Source organism: Falco cherrug, chromosome 3, assembly GCF_023634085.1.
Source record: "Falco cherrug isolate bFalChe1 chromosome 3, bFalChe1.pri, whole genome shotgun sequence".
In the NCBI taxonomy this organism is placed as follows: Eukaryota; Metazoa; Chordata; class Aves; order Falconiformes; family Falconidae; genus Falco; species Falco cherrug.
The window spans coordinates 58,084,249-58,100,273 of record NC_073699.1 but is presented as its reverse complement, the minus strand read 5'-3'; the positions used below and the strand labels follow the sequence as shown (position 1 = coordinate 58,100,273).

General features: G+C 41.8%; 1 protein-coding gene across 1 annotated transcript; it reads left to right on the top strand.

Moving 5' to 3' along the window:
- Positions 1-2,820: 2,820 nt before the first annotated feature.
- ENOSF1 (enolase superfamily member 1) lies at positions 2,821-14,461 on the top strand. Its single transcript, XM_027815219.1, is given in 12 exon segments — positions 2,821-2,876; positions 4,825-4,870; positions 6,765-6,837; positions 7,042-7,080; positions 7,878-7,915; positions 8,361-8,383; positions 8,811-8,914; positions 9,967-10,109; positions 10,745-10,782; positions 13,983-14,173; positions 14,274-14,296; positions 14,327-14,461. Coding segments are annotated over 12 exon segments (909 nt in total).
- The last annotated feature ends 1,564 nt before the right edge of the window (positions 14,462-16,025 follow it).

Below are 16,025 nucleotides of genomic sequence, written 5' to 3'. Positions count from 1 at the left end.
TTCCATTGTGCCAGAAGACTACCAGCACAATAGAAATAGTTTCTGTATTTACATTTTAATTTAGCATTATTTGTTAAAGGTGACTGCATCAAAATCTGTGCATTTAACCTTCTTGCTACCTTTATCAAAGGAATACCATTTGCAAGGGGATATTTTTTTCTGTATGAAACTGAAGTTCAATCAATAGCTTCAGTGGGTTTAAGGTTATAATAAGTAGATTGCTAATAGGCTAAATATAATCTCTGGTGCCATTGTTTAGAATGGCCCCAGCCTTTTCAGACTGCTGCTAAGTGTTTAAAGAGCAAGTGTGTGTATACATAGCAATAGATATGTCCCCTGAGTTCAACTGATCATTAAGGTAAGAAGGAGTGACCCTCTCTGCTACCTGGGGATGACAAACGGCATTCAGGAAGATAGTGGGATACACGTCTGCTTTAGCAGGCCAGCCTGCCTTATGCAAATACTCTTGATTTATCAACAAAATAGCACAACCCTCATTTGTTTTTTGTCCCAAGACAGACATTGTCATGCCAGGTAATATGCAGAAATTACTGATCTGCAGCACGTCTCTTTGGGGTTTCTAAGGCACCTGTCATCTTACCCAACAATGCTTATTACCTAATATATAGCTTTTCTCACTCTCAAACTCTTCACAGATGAGAGACAAGAGAAGAGACATTTTGACTCATCCAGGATCAAGTTCAACATTGACCATGCAGCAGCCAGAATCTAGCATTTGGTCTGCTGGGAATTTCCTTTCAGATAGAAAGACTTTAGCATTACCTACCAATCTCAGCTCCGGGTCTTGAGCTTGGAGAGGTGATTTCCTAAGACAAGCCTGCAGCAATTTCCCATTATGCCCCACAATGGACACTTGAGGTACTCCCAAAAAAAGGACAAAATCTGGGTAAAGCCTGTGAGCCCTGCACAGCAATTTGGCTGCAACAAAGCTGATGTATCAATAATACGTGTGGACAGCATGGAGCTTGAGCTGGAAAACCCTGTCAGCCCCTAGCATGCTCAGCCTGAGGCTAGCCCAGGTGGCCCCAGGGTACAGCCAGCCACCACACAGGCAGCCTACGTGTGGGAAGGTGCTTACCTCAGCCTCTGAGCATGACAGTGGCTGTCAGCAGCATCCACCTTCCCAGCCTGATGGGCTGCCACATCTGGGACACCATGGTATGCGGAGTCAGGTGGTCAGGAAGCTTTTGTTAGGCAAAGCAGTTTGTTATGACAGGATGGGGCTTCAGTGGTCTTCTACAAGCACTGCCCAGTAAGCACATGGAGTTCCTCTGCAGTTCTTGCTCCCTTTTTGTACCAGAAGTAACTTCCATAACTGGTTTGCAGGAGTGCTTTAGAAGGACTTTCTAGTGCCCTTTCAGCCAGTCAGTGTTCTAGACCATGGAATGAGAAATTCCTTCTTTGCCACTCTTCTGTTTCACTGACATGCTGAATATGTTAAATCCTTCTAAGCAATCAGATGAACACCCACAAAACATGTGATTTGATGATATCATGCCTTTTCCTCCTTCAGTCTACCTTTGCAATGGTTTCTTACAGAAATGTTTTTTTTAAAAAATAAAATCACTTAGCAATCTGGCAAGTGCACAGTTATTTTAAGCTTCTTTAATGATAAATTACTATCTTTAGTCAACCTAAGATTGGTGTCTGTGTATCACCTGGTCTTTTATAAGATGCTGAACACCCTTCTGTCATCATGACTGAAATGTGCTTGGTACAACCTGCCTAGATACATAAATGGCCTCAGCCACCATAGTACAGGATTTATCACACCCAGGGAACATGGGATGGGGTGTTCCTCCCGTGGTGCAGGTAGGAACAGCATAGAAACTGAGACACAGGCAAGTAAACTGTCTTAGCTCAGATCACAGGAAAAGGTTCTTACAAAACTGAGGTTTAGACACTGGTTTCTCAGATCTCAAGCAAATACCCTGAACAGGGGAGACCTCGCAGAATTGGACTTGTGGTTTCATATTTCTTAAGACCCTTTTTATTGCATGCTGCTAAAGAAAATGATGCTTAGCACGAGGCTTCATACTGTGTCTGTCCTTTCTCTGACACTCCGCAGTTTGCTAGACGTGATTTGCGTGCGGTTTACCCTAATAAAAACCCTTGCTGGGAATATATGTTGACATTGACTAGTGGTATGTGGGGCTAGAAAAAATAGAGAACTCAGTCTCAGCCATGAGTCTGGTGGACTTGAAACAGCTGGACCACAACTGCCACTATGTCATTGCCAGAAACAGAATGTCTTATGAGGAAATGAGAACTAGAACGTGACTATAAGTACCAAAACAGCTCTGGGAGATGCAGCAGTTGCTTGAGTAGGATGGTATTTAAAGGTTCCCTCATTTATGGATATGCTGTTATCCTCAGAGATGTGATCTGATGGCCTCTTTCTCCTTAACAGTGTTTGGGGCTGTCAGTCTGGGACGGCTGTTTTCTTCCTCTGTGAAGTTGGAGGAGATACAGGAGCAACTCTATCTTGAAACCCCTTTGTAATTAGCAGTTGTTTTGAGGAAGGGATCAGCATCTGGAAACAGGCAAGTGTTAAGATAAAATATGTCCATGCAACTAAATTGGCAGTGGCCACTCAGATGTGGGTGCAAGGTGAATGGTTCCATGCTGATATTTCAAATTCATAGACTGTCAGAAAAGTTACTTCTCCAAGTATCACCTGAGGAAAGGGCCCACAGTCATTCTGTTACAAGCAATTGGCTGTAATGAGGCAGTAAATTCTGCTGTGCTTTACAGTCATATGTGCTATGAAGGCTCTCTTTACTCATGTGGTCAATAGACATGGGAGAAATTGGCAACAACTTTGGAGGCTTCGACAGAGAGCTCACCAGCAGCAGGTAACTGCTGGCTAAGACACGTTAGGGGTGCTGTTATGAAAAGGATAGTAACAAATGTATAAGTTGTACATTTTCACAAAATATTTCCATTTTTATTCTCAGAAATCAGGAACATGCCTGGTGCTAAGGCAAGCCAGTGTGAAACCGCTGACCACTCAGTTCCAGGTGGGTATTTAATGCAACTCGCACATTTCAGCATCTACTTCTTTTGTGATTTTTAACAATACAGAGTTCTCCTTTTTTTCCAGTATCAGTGACTTTTCCCCTTGCTGCGTTATTAATAGTGCTGTCTTTTAATGTCTGGTGAACAAAATATCATTTAAAAGAAACTGAGACATGGAAGAGTATCAAACCATTGTGGATGGCACTGGTGGATGTACAGTTGTTTGCCCAACAGCTTGGACCAGAGAAGGGGTAATTTATACATATGTTAAATACATATGTATATGTTAAATATGTATAAATATATATGTAGATGTTAAATACATATATTAAAGTAATTTATACATATGTTTAGCTTTAAAATATCAAATAAAGTACAGACATCACCAAGTTTTCGGAGACTCTGCACATGCTTAATTTTTGCAGGGTGGAAAACTAGCAACTGCAGAGTGCTTAGTCGTGGAATTGGGCAGAACATTTCAGAAGTAATTTTGCTGGAGCTCTGGCATTTCTGAAAAAAAAAAAGGCTTTTGCCTAGTCCTACTTATCAGATGTTTATCTGTATGCCTGTCTCTTAAATCTTGGAGATTTTAATTTGAGATGTTAATCTTTTAGCCACTTCTCTACTGAATATTCTGTTGATCTGAGAGCCAAATCTTGTATACCTAGCCTGTACTGGATATTAAAAATAACCTATTTAGTCAGTGAAGTGAACAGCTGTAAAGGTGGCCTGGTTAGAAGGGGAAATTACCGAGCAAAAGATATTGTCTGTTAAAAAATACTGACAGAGAAAGGGCTGTCAGCCTGGAACTACGAGCCTGGAAACCATACAATAACATCCTGTGAACCATACAAAAACATCCTTGAAAAGTCCAGCTGGCCTCTCTGAAGTCCAGCCAGGGTACCTAGAAACCAGGGATAGAAACCACAGATACCACCAATAAGCACAAAGCAAGTGACTGCAATGGCAATGTATCATCTGAGAAGGTGGAAAACAGTCTGAAAAAATAAAATGTATCTGAAGGAACTGAAACCAGCATCATCTATTGGCTGTTACAGGTGAAAATCGTTTGCTGCTCAATGTCCTTCTCCCTGTTATGTCTCTGTAATATAAAAAGGACTTAATTTTTATCCAAAATGGAGCCTCTCTCTTTCTGAGAACTTCCCAGGTGAATTCCATATGACCTTTCTATGAGCTCCTGGGCTCTCCCCAGGGACACCTGGCTGAAACCAGAGTCTGTGATGTGGATCATTTTGGCAGTGAGACTCTGCATACTGTCTTATCAGCTGTCTGTCCTCCCCTCTTTTGGGGATGGTTGGTCCCTCTCTGAGATCTGTTTGTTCAGCCCTTTTGGGATGGTTTGGCTCCTTCTGAAAACTAATTCACTTCATATCAATATTATATTTATTCATATAAGTAATCTATCATAACTTTATCTGCTGTTATATTGTTGATAAGTTTGCTTCACTAATGATAAACTGTAGTAATCTGTCATAGTAAATAGCTACTGGCTGCTGCTGTTATTGGTTGTACTACAATACTGATGGATGCTATTACTGATTGATAACACACTATTGTTTGATATGGTATTATTAATTGCCGATTGCAGTTTGTAACAGCTTGATATATATTCATACATATTCATTTTATTAATCATAGCTGTTTGCTAGTGGCGATTTTTGTCGTAGTGTACTAGCTTGTGATGATTTTTGTGATATTTGTGGTAATTCGTAATGAAGTAGAGAAATTTAGAGGGTTAAGCTTCCATGTTCTTGTGTATTACAGAATCCTACAAACAGTCAGTTGTGATCTCTCCATACATGTAGACCAGGTAATCCTTTAGGTCATGACAGGCAGAAACTGACCTTTTGCTGTGAGCTTAAAATGCTTGGTATGGTGGAGTCCTACTCCAGAACTAGCACTTCAGACCCCTGCAGGAGGACAAATAATGCCTGGTACAGTGTTGCTGCGGCCATATCCTGACAGGCACGGTTGGACATGCTTGCTGTTTGCAGACCTTCTGATTTAAGAGGACAGAAACAGTAAAAAGCTGCAGCTACTACTGGACTGGAGTTGCCACTGTGCATGCTCATGTACCATGTGGCTTGGGACATGCCACCACACTACCCTGACTGTAGAGTTTGCGGAGGAGAGTGGGCTTGAGTCTCATGGGCTCAGGCCTGTCAGCATTCACTCTTTTCTTCACTCTGCTCTGTGGATTGAGCCTTCACATATCCTTGCTTGTGAAAGCAATCAGCAACTTTCAGCTTGCCGAAGTCCAAGAGAATAATACAGCCCAAAAAAGAGGCTCATCAAAAAATTCAAAAGAAGCCATCTTATGTGTTGAAAGAGTAGTTTCTGTGATGATGATTTCCAGCAAGGGAGGGGGCCAGAGGGAAAGTCACCATTTCAGATAGCTGGTATGAAGTGGGCTTTTTTTTCTTTTTTGATAATCACCCCACCAATATTGCTTCCATAAAGAAACCAGGTTAAGAAGGGTGCTCAGTCTTTACTGATTTTCAGGGGGAAATGTCAAATGTTCTTGCTTGGGATTGAGAGCCACATTGCTTTGGTGTCAGTAATTAATTTTGTGTGCCAAATGCAAACATACTTGCATTTGGTGACACTTTCTCATAAAGAAAAAAACATCTCTGTGTTGTATCTTTCATGGCATCCATGTGGTTCCAGTTATTTGTTTTGTTTCCTAGTTTATGTGGAAGTTACTAGTCAACATGGTAAGGAAATATTGTTGTATTTCCAGTCAAAAGGCAACACGGCCCTATTGTTTTTAACTGTATTAGAAGAGTACATGTTTTAGTTGGTGTCAAAACTAAAATGATCTTAGAGCTTATTTCAGACAGAAGCTATTTCCCTGGCAGTGCGTGTAACTTTCTACTCAGAGATGTCCTTCCCTCCCAGTATACCCTTTTCATGTCTCTACCCTCACACAGAGATGCAAACTAGCCCCTCTTCTGGGGAAGCTGTACAGCTTGTCTTGTCTGGCATCATAGCTGGCAGGTGGAACTGATGTCTACTGCTAATAGGAAGCTGTGTACGTAAAGGATTGTGCTTTTATCTGTAAGTCTTTGTTTATGATTTGGCCTAGGAGATGCTTTTCTTTAAATCTGCGCAACAGAGGGCGTGCTTTACTTTTTTTAATTGCTGGGGGCTTGTTCCCAAATATAATTCTTTAAAAACTAAAAACTCAGTAGTTGAATTGCATATGCTACCATTGTCTGCTAGCAAATGCTTGGGCCCCAAGTGTTGGTCTGTTTGCTGAAGCGATTGGTCATTTTAGGGGAATTCTGTTCAGTATTAAGATCTAAAAGAGCCTACTCTAAAATAACCTGGGTTTCCTTTCCTGAGAGCAGGAGGTGTGACAACAGGGGTGCTTCTCTGTCTTAATTTGATATCTGAAAAGTGTGACTTGGCTTTCCTGTTTAATTTTTTGCTCCTGCTTCGATGGAGTTTAAAAGGAAGGTGAAAAGGGTTTATTATCAGCTACCCACACCACAGAAGTAGGCACACACACATTTGGTAGTGCAACACAGGCTGATGAGGTGGTTGGGGGGGAAGGTTTAAAATATCTGCTGTCTCAACTCCCTGCTTGCTTCAGAGAAATAGGGAAAAGATTGATAGCCATTCCTCAAGCGACTAGCATTACTTAATCTTTTTCATCATACAGTTTTATTATGCTATGCTTTTATATGTCATCCTTGAATCAGGATGCCAAACAATTGCTATTCTGCGTGAATTTCAGATATATCACTGATGTGCTAACAGATGAAGAATCTTATAGTAAGTCATCTTCCTTCAAAGCTGGACTTTGGTACCATCATCTTCCTAATCCTTGAATTTTTGGTCAGAGTAGCTCACCCAGGAATATTCCAGCAGCCTGTGAAACTAAGACAGGTTGGAGGGACAACTGTAATGATGAAATCTGGAGGGTGAGGAGAAGTTGTTGTTCAGTATAATTTGGTATTTATACTTGTTGTCCTCCAGAAATACTCCAAAATGGCCTGTTTGGGAAAAAGGAAAGGGGTGAGCCTAAACAGATCTGTGCCTGATGAAAACCATTACTCTGCATGTCTTAGAGAATGGGAAGACAACTGTGTGAGAGGAAGCTTGTTGTTTGCTAGCATCTCATGTGTTTCAGGACTGCAAAGTCAGACATCTGGTTTGTGCTACATTGATGACTTTTTGCCATATAACTCTTTGTGTTGGATTAGCAAGAAGATTATGCTGTTCTCCACTTTTTCCAAGGATTTATCTGGTTTGCAGTTCTCTTGCAATGAAGTATCTAGGGAGAAGAGGGAAGGAGTTATTCAGCAAAATCAACCTATTTGATTAAAATGATGGAAAAAAAGAAGTCAAAACCTCCAATCCTTCAGATTCCTCACAGAACATTCTTTGATGCACTATTTAACAAAATAATCCTCTGTTGGCTAAAGCACAGCCTGAGTTCAAACCATCCTCATCTGCAGTTTTCCCAATAAGGCAAAGTGTTAGTGTTACAATCCTGTCTATGATCAAGAACATGCCCAAGGAATTAAGGTAGAAATGGAAGTCTCTTTATGTTGGTATGTAACAGCAGGTTTGCATGGGTGCAGCTGTGTTGGCTTAAGCAAGGAGTTTATGCACTCAGAAAAGTGGTATCAGTAAACCAGAAGCGTGATCATTAAGAGTGTTAATGAAAGCACCTAAAATCTGTGATTGCATAGCTGTGTTTACAAACACAGTGCCCTTAACTTGCAATAACTTCACAGATGAGAAATGGGGGTGTCTCCTTCAAAGACAACATGAACCTGAAAAGTTTGATAATTGCTGGTTTCTTCTAGAGCTTCTGGTTGCTGGCTTTGAGGGATACTCTGGAACTGTCAGCAGCAGAGGGCCCTTAGCATCCTTCATAAGGCAGCATCCTTATTGCCAGAGAGAGTTGCATGTGCTTGGCTTTCTGTGAAATATTGTGAAAGGTTTGGGCAGTTTATTGGTGTCAGATTTAGTTAATACAGCTGGGATTTATCTTCTGGGAAATACACACCTTGGTATATCTAGAAATAGTGTTGCTGAGTCATGGGATGTTCATACCTGGATTAAAAAAAATTATTGTATGCTACAGTTAGCTGGGTTGGGGGGTTTGGTTCAGCTGGATGTTATTGAATATATCTGATCTTATTTTCTGATGTTTTTCTGCTACCTCCTAGAAAGAAAGACAAGTCTTATTCTAAAAATGTGTAAACTAATATTATTCTAGATGCAGTGTGGTAGAGTTATTTGGAGATGTACAGCTGATGTAACTTTGCTTGCAGTTACGCACATAGGCCTTGAGACAAGGCTGGACAATGTATGGTAAACAATAGTATTGAGCATTATTCTTCTGTGGTTTATGATTTGAACAGATGGACTAGACCTAGTCTAACTCTTCCAGGTCTATGATATGGGCAGCAATGACTTTGCTTCTGTATCTGTCTCAGGCACTTCTTTCTACCAGTGCATAATGCTGCATTGCAGGAAAACAGTAATGGTGTGGTGAAGCTAAGGGCTGATGACAAATGAAGATAAAGGTGTTTCCACTGATTTATAGGAACAAAACATTGCTCTTTTTATTTTCAGAGTAGGATGAAGCTCACTCACAAGGGAAGAGAAGTAATAAGAAAGTTCTTTCTGTAAGACAGTGATGCTGAAATTGTAAATTCTGGTTTACGGATTGTAGTTTACTGCTGCATTAATCGTTCAGAGTGTTCTATATCTTGTTCCAAATATGCATCTAGGTTCAAAGTAAAGGTGGGTGTAGATCTGCAGGATGTTATTTGCAGATGCAGATTTATACAAGAAATGATTGGCCCAGACAAAATAATGGTGAATATCACTTTTTGCTACTATACTACATTATTTTCTATTTAAAACCACTAGACAAAATATCTGTCATTACATGCATTTCTTGACAAATATTTTTTTCTTCCTTCTTCCAATCCTGAATAATGATGGCAAAAAATGTTGATATATATCAACTAAAAGCAGTACTGGACATGACCGAAGTAGATGTATTACTAAGAATTTTATCCTGTATTTCAGTACCAGAACTTCCACTCAAGTCTGCAGGGGAACCCACACTTCCAGGATTGTCTTTTAGAAGATTTAAAGTGCCTTTAGTACCCAGGGAGGCTTCCAGAGTAAAGCCTGTTAATAATTATTTCATCAAGATATGGCCAAAAATAAACTGGAAAAGAGGTTTTCCAAACTAGAATATTTAAATTAAAATAAATAATTAGATGGAAGTCACACATTTATTCTGTTGACTGCTATGGGCTGGATTCTTTGACCCATGTGTTCCCTGACACACCACAGCTGCCAATCTACTCTGGGTGCTGCAGTGCAGCACGGAGCTTTCATGGGATGCTATATATCATGAAATGCTGAACCAGAAACTCTGTGAATACAGGATGGCAAGGACCTGAAGAGCCTGCAGAGGAACTGTGGCATCATTTTCAGATTCAAAAAAATCTCCCTTGTGTGGGAGAGAAGTGCTACTTGAGATACTCATCTTATTTAAACTACTACATTTTTTTTCCAATAAGCTTTTCTGCTGAAAATTTCAGGCAGCCATGTCCTTGTTTTAGGGTGCTTTACTCAAGGAAAGATGCCAAGATATACTCGTTCCCACAGAAGACTCTGCCCTACTTCCTACAGCTCCTGATCTGCTTGATTCAAACCTAGTCTGAATATTGCTATAGTCATTGCAACTCAGTGTAAGTGTGGCCAAAAGTACAAAACAGACAGAATGGCAATTCCAGCTTTTTATTTCCTTTCTATTTCCTGAATTTCTACCACTTCATATCAATTTTTTAGCTCTTTTTATGAGATTTTGACAGAAAAAAATCAATAGAATCTTTCAGTGTATTCGATTCTTATTTTTCTTACCCCCAGTGGATGCAAACCAATGATGGGGAATAAAGGGAGCAATAGATTAGGTCACTAAATCAGCTGAGTTCAAACCCTTGTGGATTAAGAAGCCAGCTTTTCCAGATGAGGATATGTGTGTTCAGATGGGACATGCAACCATTTCAGTGGTTGGAGAGTTGATTTTTTTATTTCAGTGGTAATATAGTGACTCCAGTCAGTGCTGTAATGTAATGTTGATACTGTTCCTTCACATATTCAGAGTTCAGGTTTAACTAGTTATTCAGAGCACCATTAAACATATTTGCTACAGTATTTGGACACACATTTTGCACCTATATTCCCTTAAGCTTAAAGAAAAAGCTTGTTTCTAAAAAAAAATACGTAAATGGACTGTAACGCTTGCATGAGGAAAGCAGCCAACATTTAGTAAAAAATATGAATGGGCTTTTTTTTTTAAAATGTGTGGCTTCCAGTGACATTGGGAGTTCAGTTCAGAATCTGTGCTCCCAAACCACTATATTTAGTAACATTGTTAAAACCCCAGATGTACAGTATGTGCATGTCTTCACTGCTCTGCATACCCTGCTATATAATTCTTTACATTGCTTGTGGAGCAGAGAAAGCTGAGGGGGGTGGGGGGTGGGGGGAATCAATAAATGGTTTTAGAACGTGTTGTATTTTCTATAAAATGCATAGAAAGCAGTATGCTGAATCAACTGTTATTCCATCCTTTATGCTACTGAGTAACTGTTGGGAATTAAAAACAAGAACCAAGACTTGAATGTTTGTTCCTTCCTTGCAGGTCTTAGCACTGTTAGGAATTGGTGTGACAACCAGAGAACACGTGAGTATATGTATAAGTGTTTTGGGCTTTTTCCTAATTACTGCTCATTTAATGCAACTACTGCATAACCTTTGGAGCTGGTGCCAAAACTCCTTTGCATTTCTCACTACAGTTAAATACTAAGCTGAAAATTACTTGGTATCTTTGCCTTCACATTATCTCCCTGGTTCATTCTTCCCACACACCATTTCTGTGAACAACCTGGAAATATCTGATTTTTTAAGTATTATTATTATTACAAGAGTAACTGCTAAAACATATTCTCACATCAATGAGAAATATGAAATAATACATCCATGCTCATGATTGCCCATATGAAGGGTAGAGAAGCAAGGTACAAGAGGGTAAGTCCATGCTGCTCGGTGGAGCACACTGCAGTTCCATGAGGCAACTTGAGTAACATCTGTGCAGAAAAAGGTAGGCTAGACACTGTGGTCTGCAGAGAGCTGCAGGGCTGCTGAAGCTGATATCCCCTGCAGCCCAGGGATAATTGTCACAGCTCCCATTTTGCTCTGCGGGTTTGGTGCTTGAGTGTTTTGCTCAGCACAGCAGCATAGATGGTCACACCTGGTGGTAGCTCAGGCAGGGGCTGGGGGCCATGACTTGAGCTGAAATGGGTCCAAGGGTCGGCGTGAGGGGGGAAGGCCTCCGGTGAGGCTGGACAGGGCCAGCAAGGCCAATCCTGCCCTCAGTGCCCCGGTGGCAGCTCTCCCCGCCAGAGGGATATGTCCGCCCACCCAACAGAGATCTGGACTCAGATGGGACATTCCAGGGGACACAGAGACAGAGCAGGAACATGGGAAAGGGACATGGCAAGGAGGACTGGAGCCAGGTGTGGGGCTCAGGCAGACCCTGAGTAGCCCCAGAGCCTTGGTAGTCTTATTGGGCGGGGCGGGGGGGGCAAGGGAGGGATTCTCAAATGGCCCTCAAAAAGCCCCAAAGACCTCTGTGAGGAGTTTGCTCAGAAGCTTGGTTTCAGGCAGGGGCCAGTGCTGTGGGATGGTCAGAGGCCAGAGCCAGGCCAGGTTTGTGGGGCAAGGCTGTGCACAGCCATGGGCCTGGCTCTGTGGTGCCGGTTCAAGGCTTGAGACAGCCTGAGGGAACTGGCAGGGTGTCACAGCGGCCAGCTGCTCCCGGGGGACCCGGACTTGCACGGGGTCCCCACGGGGGCAGCAGGGCAGGGGCCGCCCAGCCCACCTGTGTCAGGAGCAAGGTTGGTGGGGGGCAGTGGGTGGCCCCAGTCCCATGCAGTGGCCACCTCCTTGGGGACAAGGACGCGGATGGGCTGAGGCCAGGCCAGGCCAGCAGTGTGTGCGTGGGGTTTGGGATCAGGCCTGATGAGGGGAACCGCAGTCAGACACAGCCCAGGTGTGACTGGGCAGGGCCATGGCAGAGCAGGGCCGTGATCACCAGGCCAGGCTGGGGTGTGGGCCCAGGGCCAGACACGTCCACAGCTGTACCACAGCTGGGAGCAGGTGCACCTGCAACGCAGCCCAGGCAGAAACTAAGGCCCATGGGCAGAGGGTGTGGGCCCCGCATCAGGGTGCTGCCTGTCAGTGCATTCAGTGCCCTATCTGGCCTTGGGTGGAATTTGGCCGGTATATGCAGCTATTTTATAAGGTTGAAACCTTTCTTTTCCCCCAAGGAAACTCGTTGCTAGCATTAGTAGTAAGTCACTGCCATCAGCTATATTTAAATACTTTTTGCATTAAATATTTTTAATGAGTCCAAAGACCAGAACTAATTCGCAGATACATCATAAATAGCAAGCTGTCAATAGACAGGCTTGTACCTTTTAGAATACCAGTCTCCAAGATAAAGTAAATTGTTTGTTATCGCACTCATCATTTTGCCAAGTCTTGACACCATATCTACAGAGCCAAAAAATGTGAATTAACAAATTCTTGGTTTTCTGCAGCAACTGGAGCCAACAGTGACAGCATTAGCATAGTTTCTCTGCTGCCAGTTTCTCATGGCAAGCCCTGCTATCAACGTATTTCATTGTGCTTCTTGCTTTCAGCTCTTGTCTGCCAGTAGATAGAAGACTTAATTTGGGAAGGGGGATGTTTTATAGTGAACTTCTATTAGGATGGGTTTGATACCCATTAGCGTAGCCTTGCTTTACAAAGTAAAGGCCAGTCCTGAACACTAGCTTTGCCTGATGGTTTGTATAACCTTTTTCTTCTTTTCACCATAACATCTGAAAACCACATCAACTTTTAATGTATTTATCCACAGAATTCCTCTGTGAATGAGGGGAGTACTATTATCCATATTACAAACCTGGGAAATTAATGTAAGGCCTGAACTAACTGAACAACTTAGCCAAGCTCCAGATGGGAAATCTGTAGTACAGCTAGAAGTGGAATCCTGACTCTTATCCAAGCCTATCTTGTCTACAAGGCCATCTCTCATCTGGCTGGACTGGTCTCCAGAGGAAGGAATGATTTCCTACAGCAGAATCACTGCTATATTCACTTTAGCTGTCTCAAAATGGGAGTAGCGGTTCATTCACATAGGCAAGCACATACCAAAGCTGTGCAGCCCTGAGCGTAGTGAAGTGGGGATAAGACAGTCCAGTCCCCAGTGTACCCCAAGTCCCTGCCTGTGGACACAGTTGGGTGACCAGAGGGGGGTGAGTTGGCTCCTTAAGGAGCCTATATCCTAAAAAGATCTTGAGGCAGTCTGTGAGGCAATTGTCTGGCAGAGCTGCCCGATCAGGTCATGCAAGCATTCCTTCATTGTTTCACTACAAACTTAGCTGTCTTTGTGTAAGTTAAGGCCCTGTCCTTGTTCTGAAACAGAAGAGCCATTTTCACTTGCGTTTTCACTTCACTTTTATTTATGTGGTTCAACATCCAGTTAAAGGGCAGTAATTTCCCCACTCATTCCAGTATGATTATGCCCTTTCGCACTCTGTGATTTTTTTTCAGAGTAGCTCAGTTCACTGTGTCAGGTGTAGTGCTCTTAACATTGCAAGTATAAGCTGGCTATTTTTGGTATTGGCAGCATCACTGAACTCCACTTCATTCAAATTCTCATGTGATCTCCAATTAAATGGAGTAATTAAAATAATTTGGATTTATTGAGACACAAAGGAGGGACACTGTACAAATGTTTTTATATGAGTTGCCAGCAGCTCTTGTAATATGTTAATTTGGGAGACTTCAGGTCTTAACTTTTTATTTTTTCCTTTACACTGCCACAACAGAGTGGTATTTAAACAGCTTCTACAAGCTAAGGCCTTGAGTTATCTCCAAATCGACAGCTGCAGGTTGGGAAGTGTGAATGAAAACTTGTCTGTGCTGCTGATGGCCAGAAAGTTCCAGGGTAAGGCTCTGCAAAATGCAGCAGCAATGAGTAAATCTTTCTCTCCCCAACCTCCAAGTTAGTCTGATTAGTTTCTTCAGCTGTCATGCTTGTGATTTCTGAGCATAAGCTTCCATGCAATGCTGTAATTTTTTTTTCGTTTCATGTCATGCTGTAGGAATACACCAAAGGGCTTTGGATGTCTTTGTATTGGGCACTGTCTTTCTCTAGTTTGGAACTGTGTGTCTCTGTGAATTAGTCCAGCACTTGCTAATATGAGATTATATGCCAGTATGTGAAAGCCTTGAAAGCAGATTAGTTATACAAAAAACCCCAGTAGCAATTGACTGTGGTGATCGTTCTTAAAATGTTTCTTAAAATGGTGGTCACAGCATGCATTTGCGGGCTGCAAAGCGAAGTTAGAAGTGTGGATTGCAATTCAAGCAGGTGAAAGCGAACAGTTTGTGGCTTTGATAAAAGTACTTGAAACCTCGGCTGTATTCCATATTCAGACACTTCATAGGTGTCAGTCACTATGGTGGCAAATTCACCAAAAGTCAGACTAACTAACAGACTGTTGATTTCCATGGCTGATCAGGTAGGTGTTTGTCTCAAAATTCAGAAACAGTTAGTTCCTGCTTTTCTGACCCCTCATCTATCATGACCAGATAACTAATATTCTTTCTGGTATTGCAGCAAGGCCAATTTTGCAACGTATCATAACACGTCAGAAATAATGTGAGTTCTAAAAGCTTGTCTAAGAAGGGAGAGCATAAACGAAGTTGGCATTTAAGTAAAGTGGTAAGAAATTTATTGGCCCTCTCCGAGTTCATTGAATAGCTCTTGGCAAGTGGGGAAATGATGTATTTGGAGGAGGAGTGACAGAAGACAGCAAACTCTTCCAAGGCCAAATTGTGAGGCAGAATGAGTGTAGCAGTCAGCAGGGCAAATGGCAAGGACTCAGAAATGCTATGGATATGCAGAGCTGGTAAGGAACTGACTTCTAACGCCACCTGTACAGCTCTTTAAGTCATCAGCTGGGGAGTGTGAGGGACAATGAGCTGCTGGGACAGCTTACTCACTGGGAAGCATGTCCAAGAACACCCCTTCTTTTAGTAGGTCTATAGGTTCCTTTCGTAGCTTCCCAAAAGGATCTAACAATGTACTGTGCTTCATCTAAAATACCGCTCTGAATATAGCCTGCAGTTATAGTAGTCATCTTCGCAGCAGTGAAGTCTTCGTATTCTGCAAATCAAAATTCCTTGAGTACCTCCTGTTTAAGTGTGTATGTTCAAATTCTTTGAATATTCCCTTTTTTTTTTGCTTGAAATCATAGAAGTCTTATACCTAGTAATTTAAAATAGTGTATTTTCACTTTTATTCACCTTAAAGTCTGCTGTGTAGTCTGCTTTTTCAATCTTTCTGGTCTTTTGAGCAGCATAAACCTTGGACTTTCAAGGTACAAGCTTCATTTCAACAACTGCTATTGGTAGTAAACTGTACTGATAAAGGGAAACAGTGAAGTTGTAGTTAATTCCTGTACTGAAAAGCAGTAATTCTTCCAGAGCTATATATACTGGTCTGTTTAAGCATGCTATGTATGTCCACACACCGAGGTAAGAATAGACCATTTGCTGTGTTTCGTAAAGGTAATATTTAAGAGTTTTAAAAAAAAATACCTTCCGATTGGACTAACTCCTCTTTAATTTATGAAAGGAATTAAATTATTCCAATTCTAAGTTCTCTTGGCTAGGTACTCCTGCCCTGGTTAACTTCACTAAGACTGCTAATTCCCACTACTCAAGCCCTGCAGCCAACATTTTGTTTCACATCCTCTCTGTCTACACTTGCTAAAATGCCCTGCAGATTCCACCTTATCTGACGTGTTGCATAAAGTGGTTTCCAGCAAAACAAACTTAACTTGCTAAGT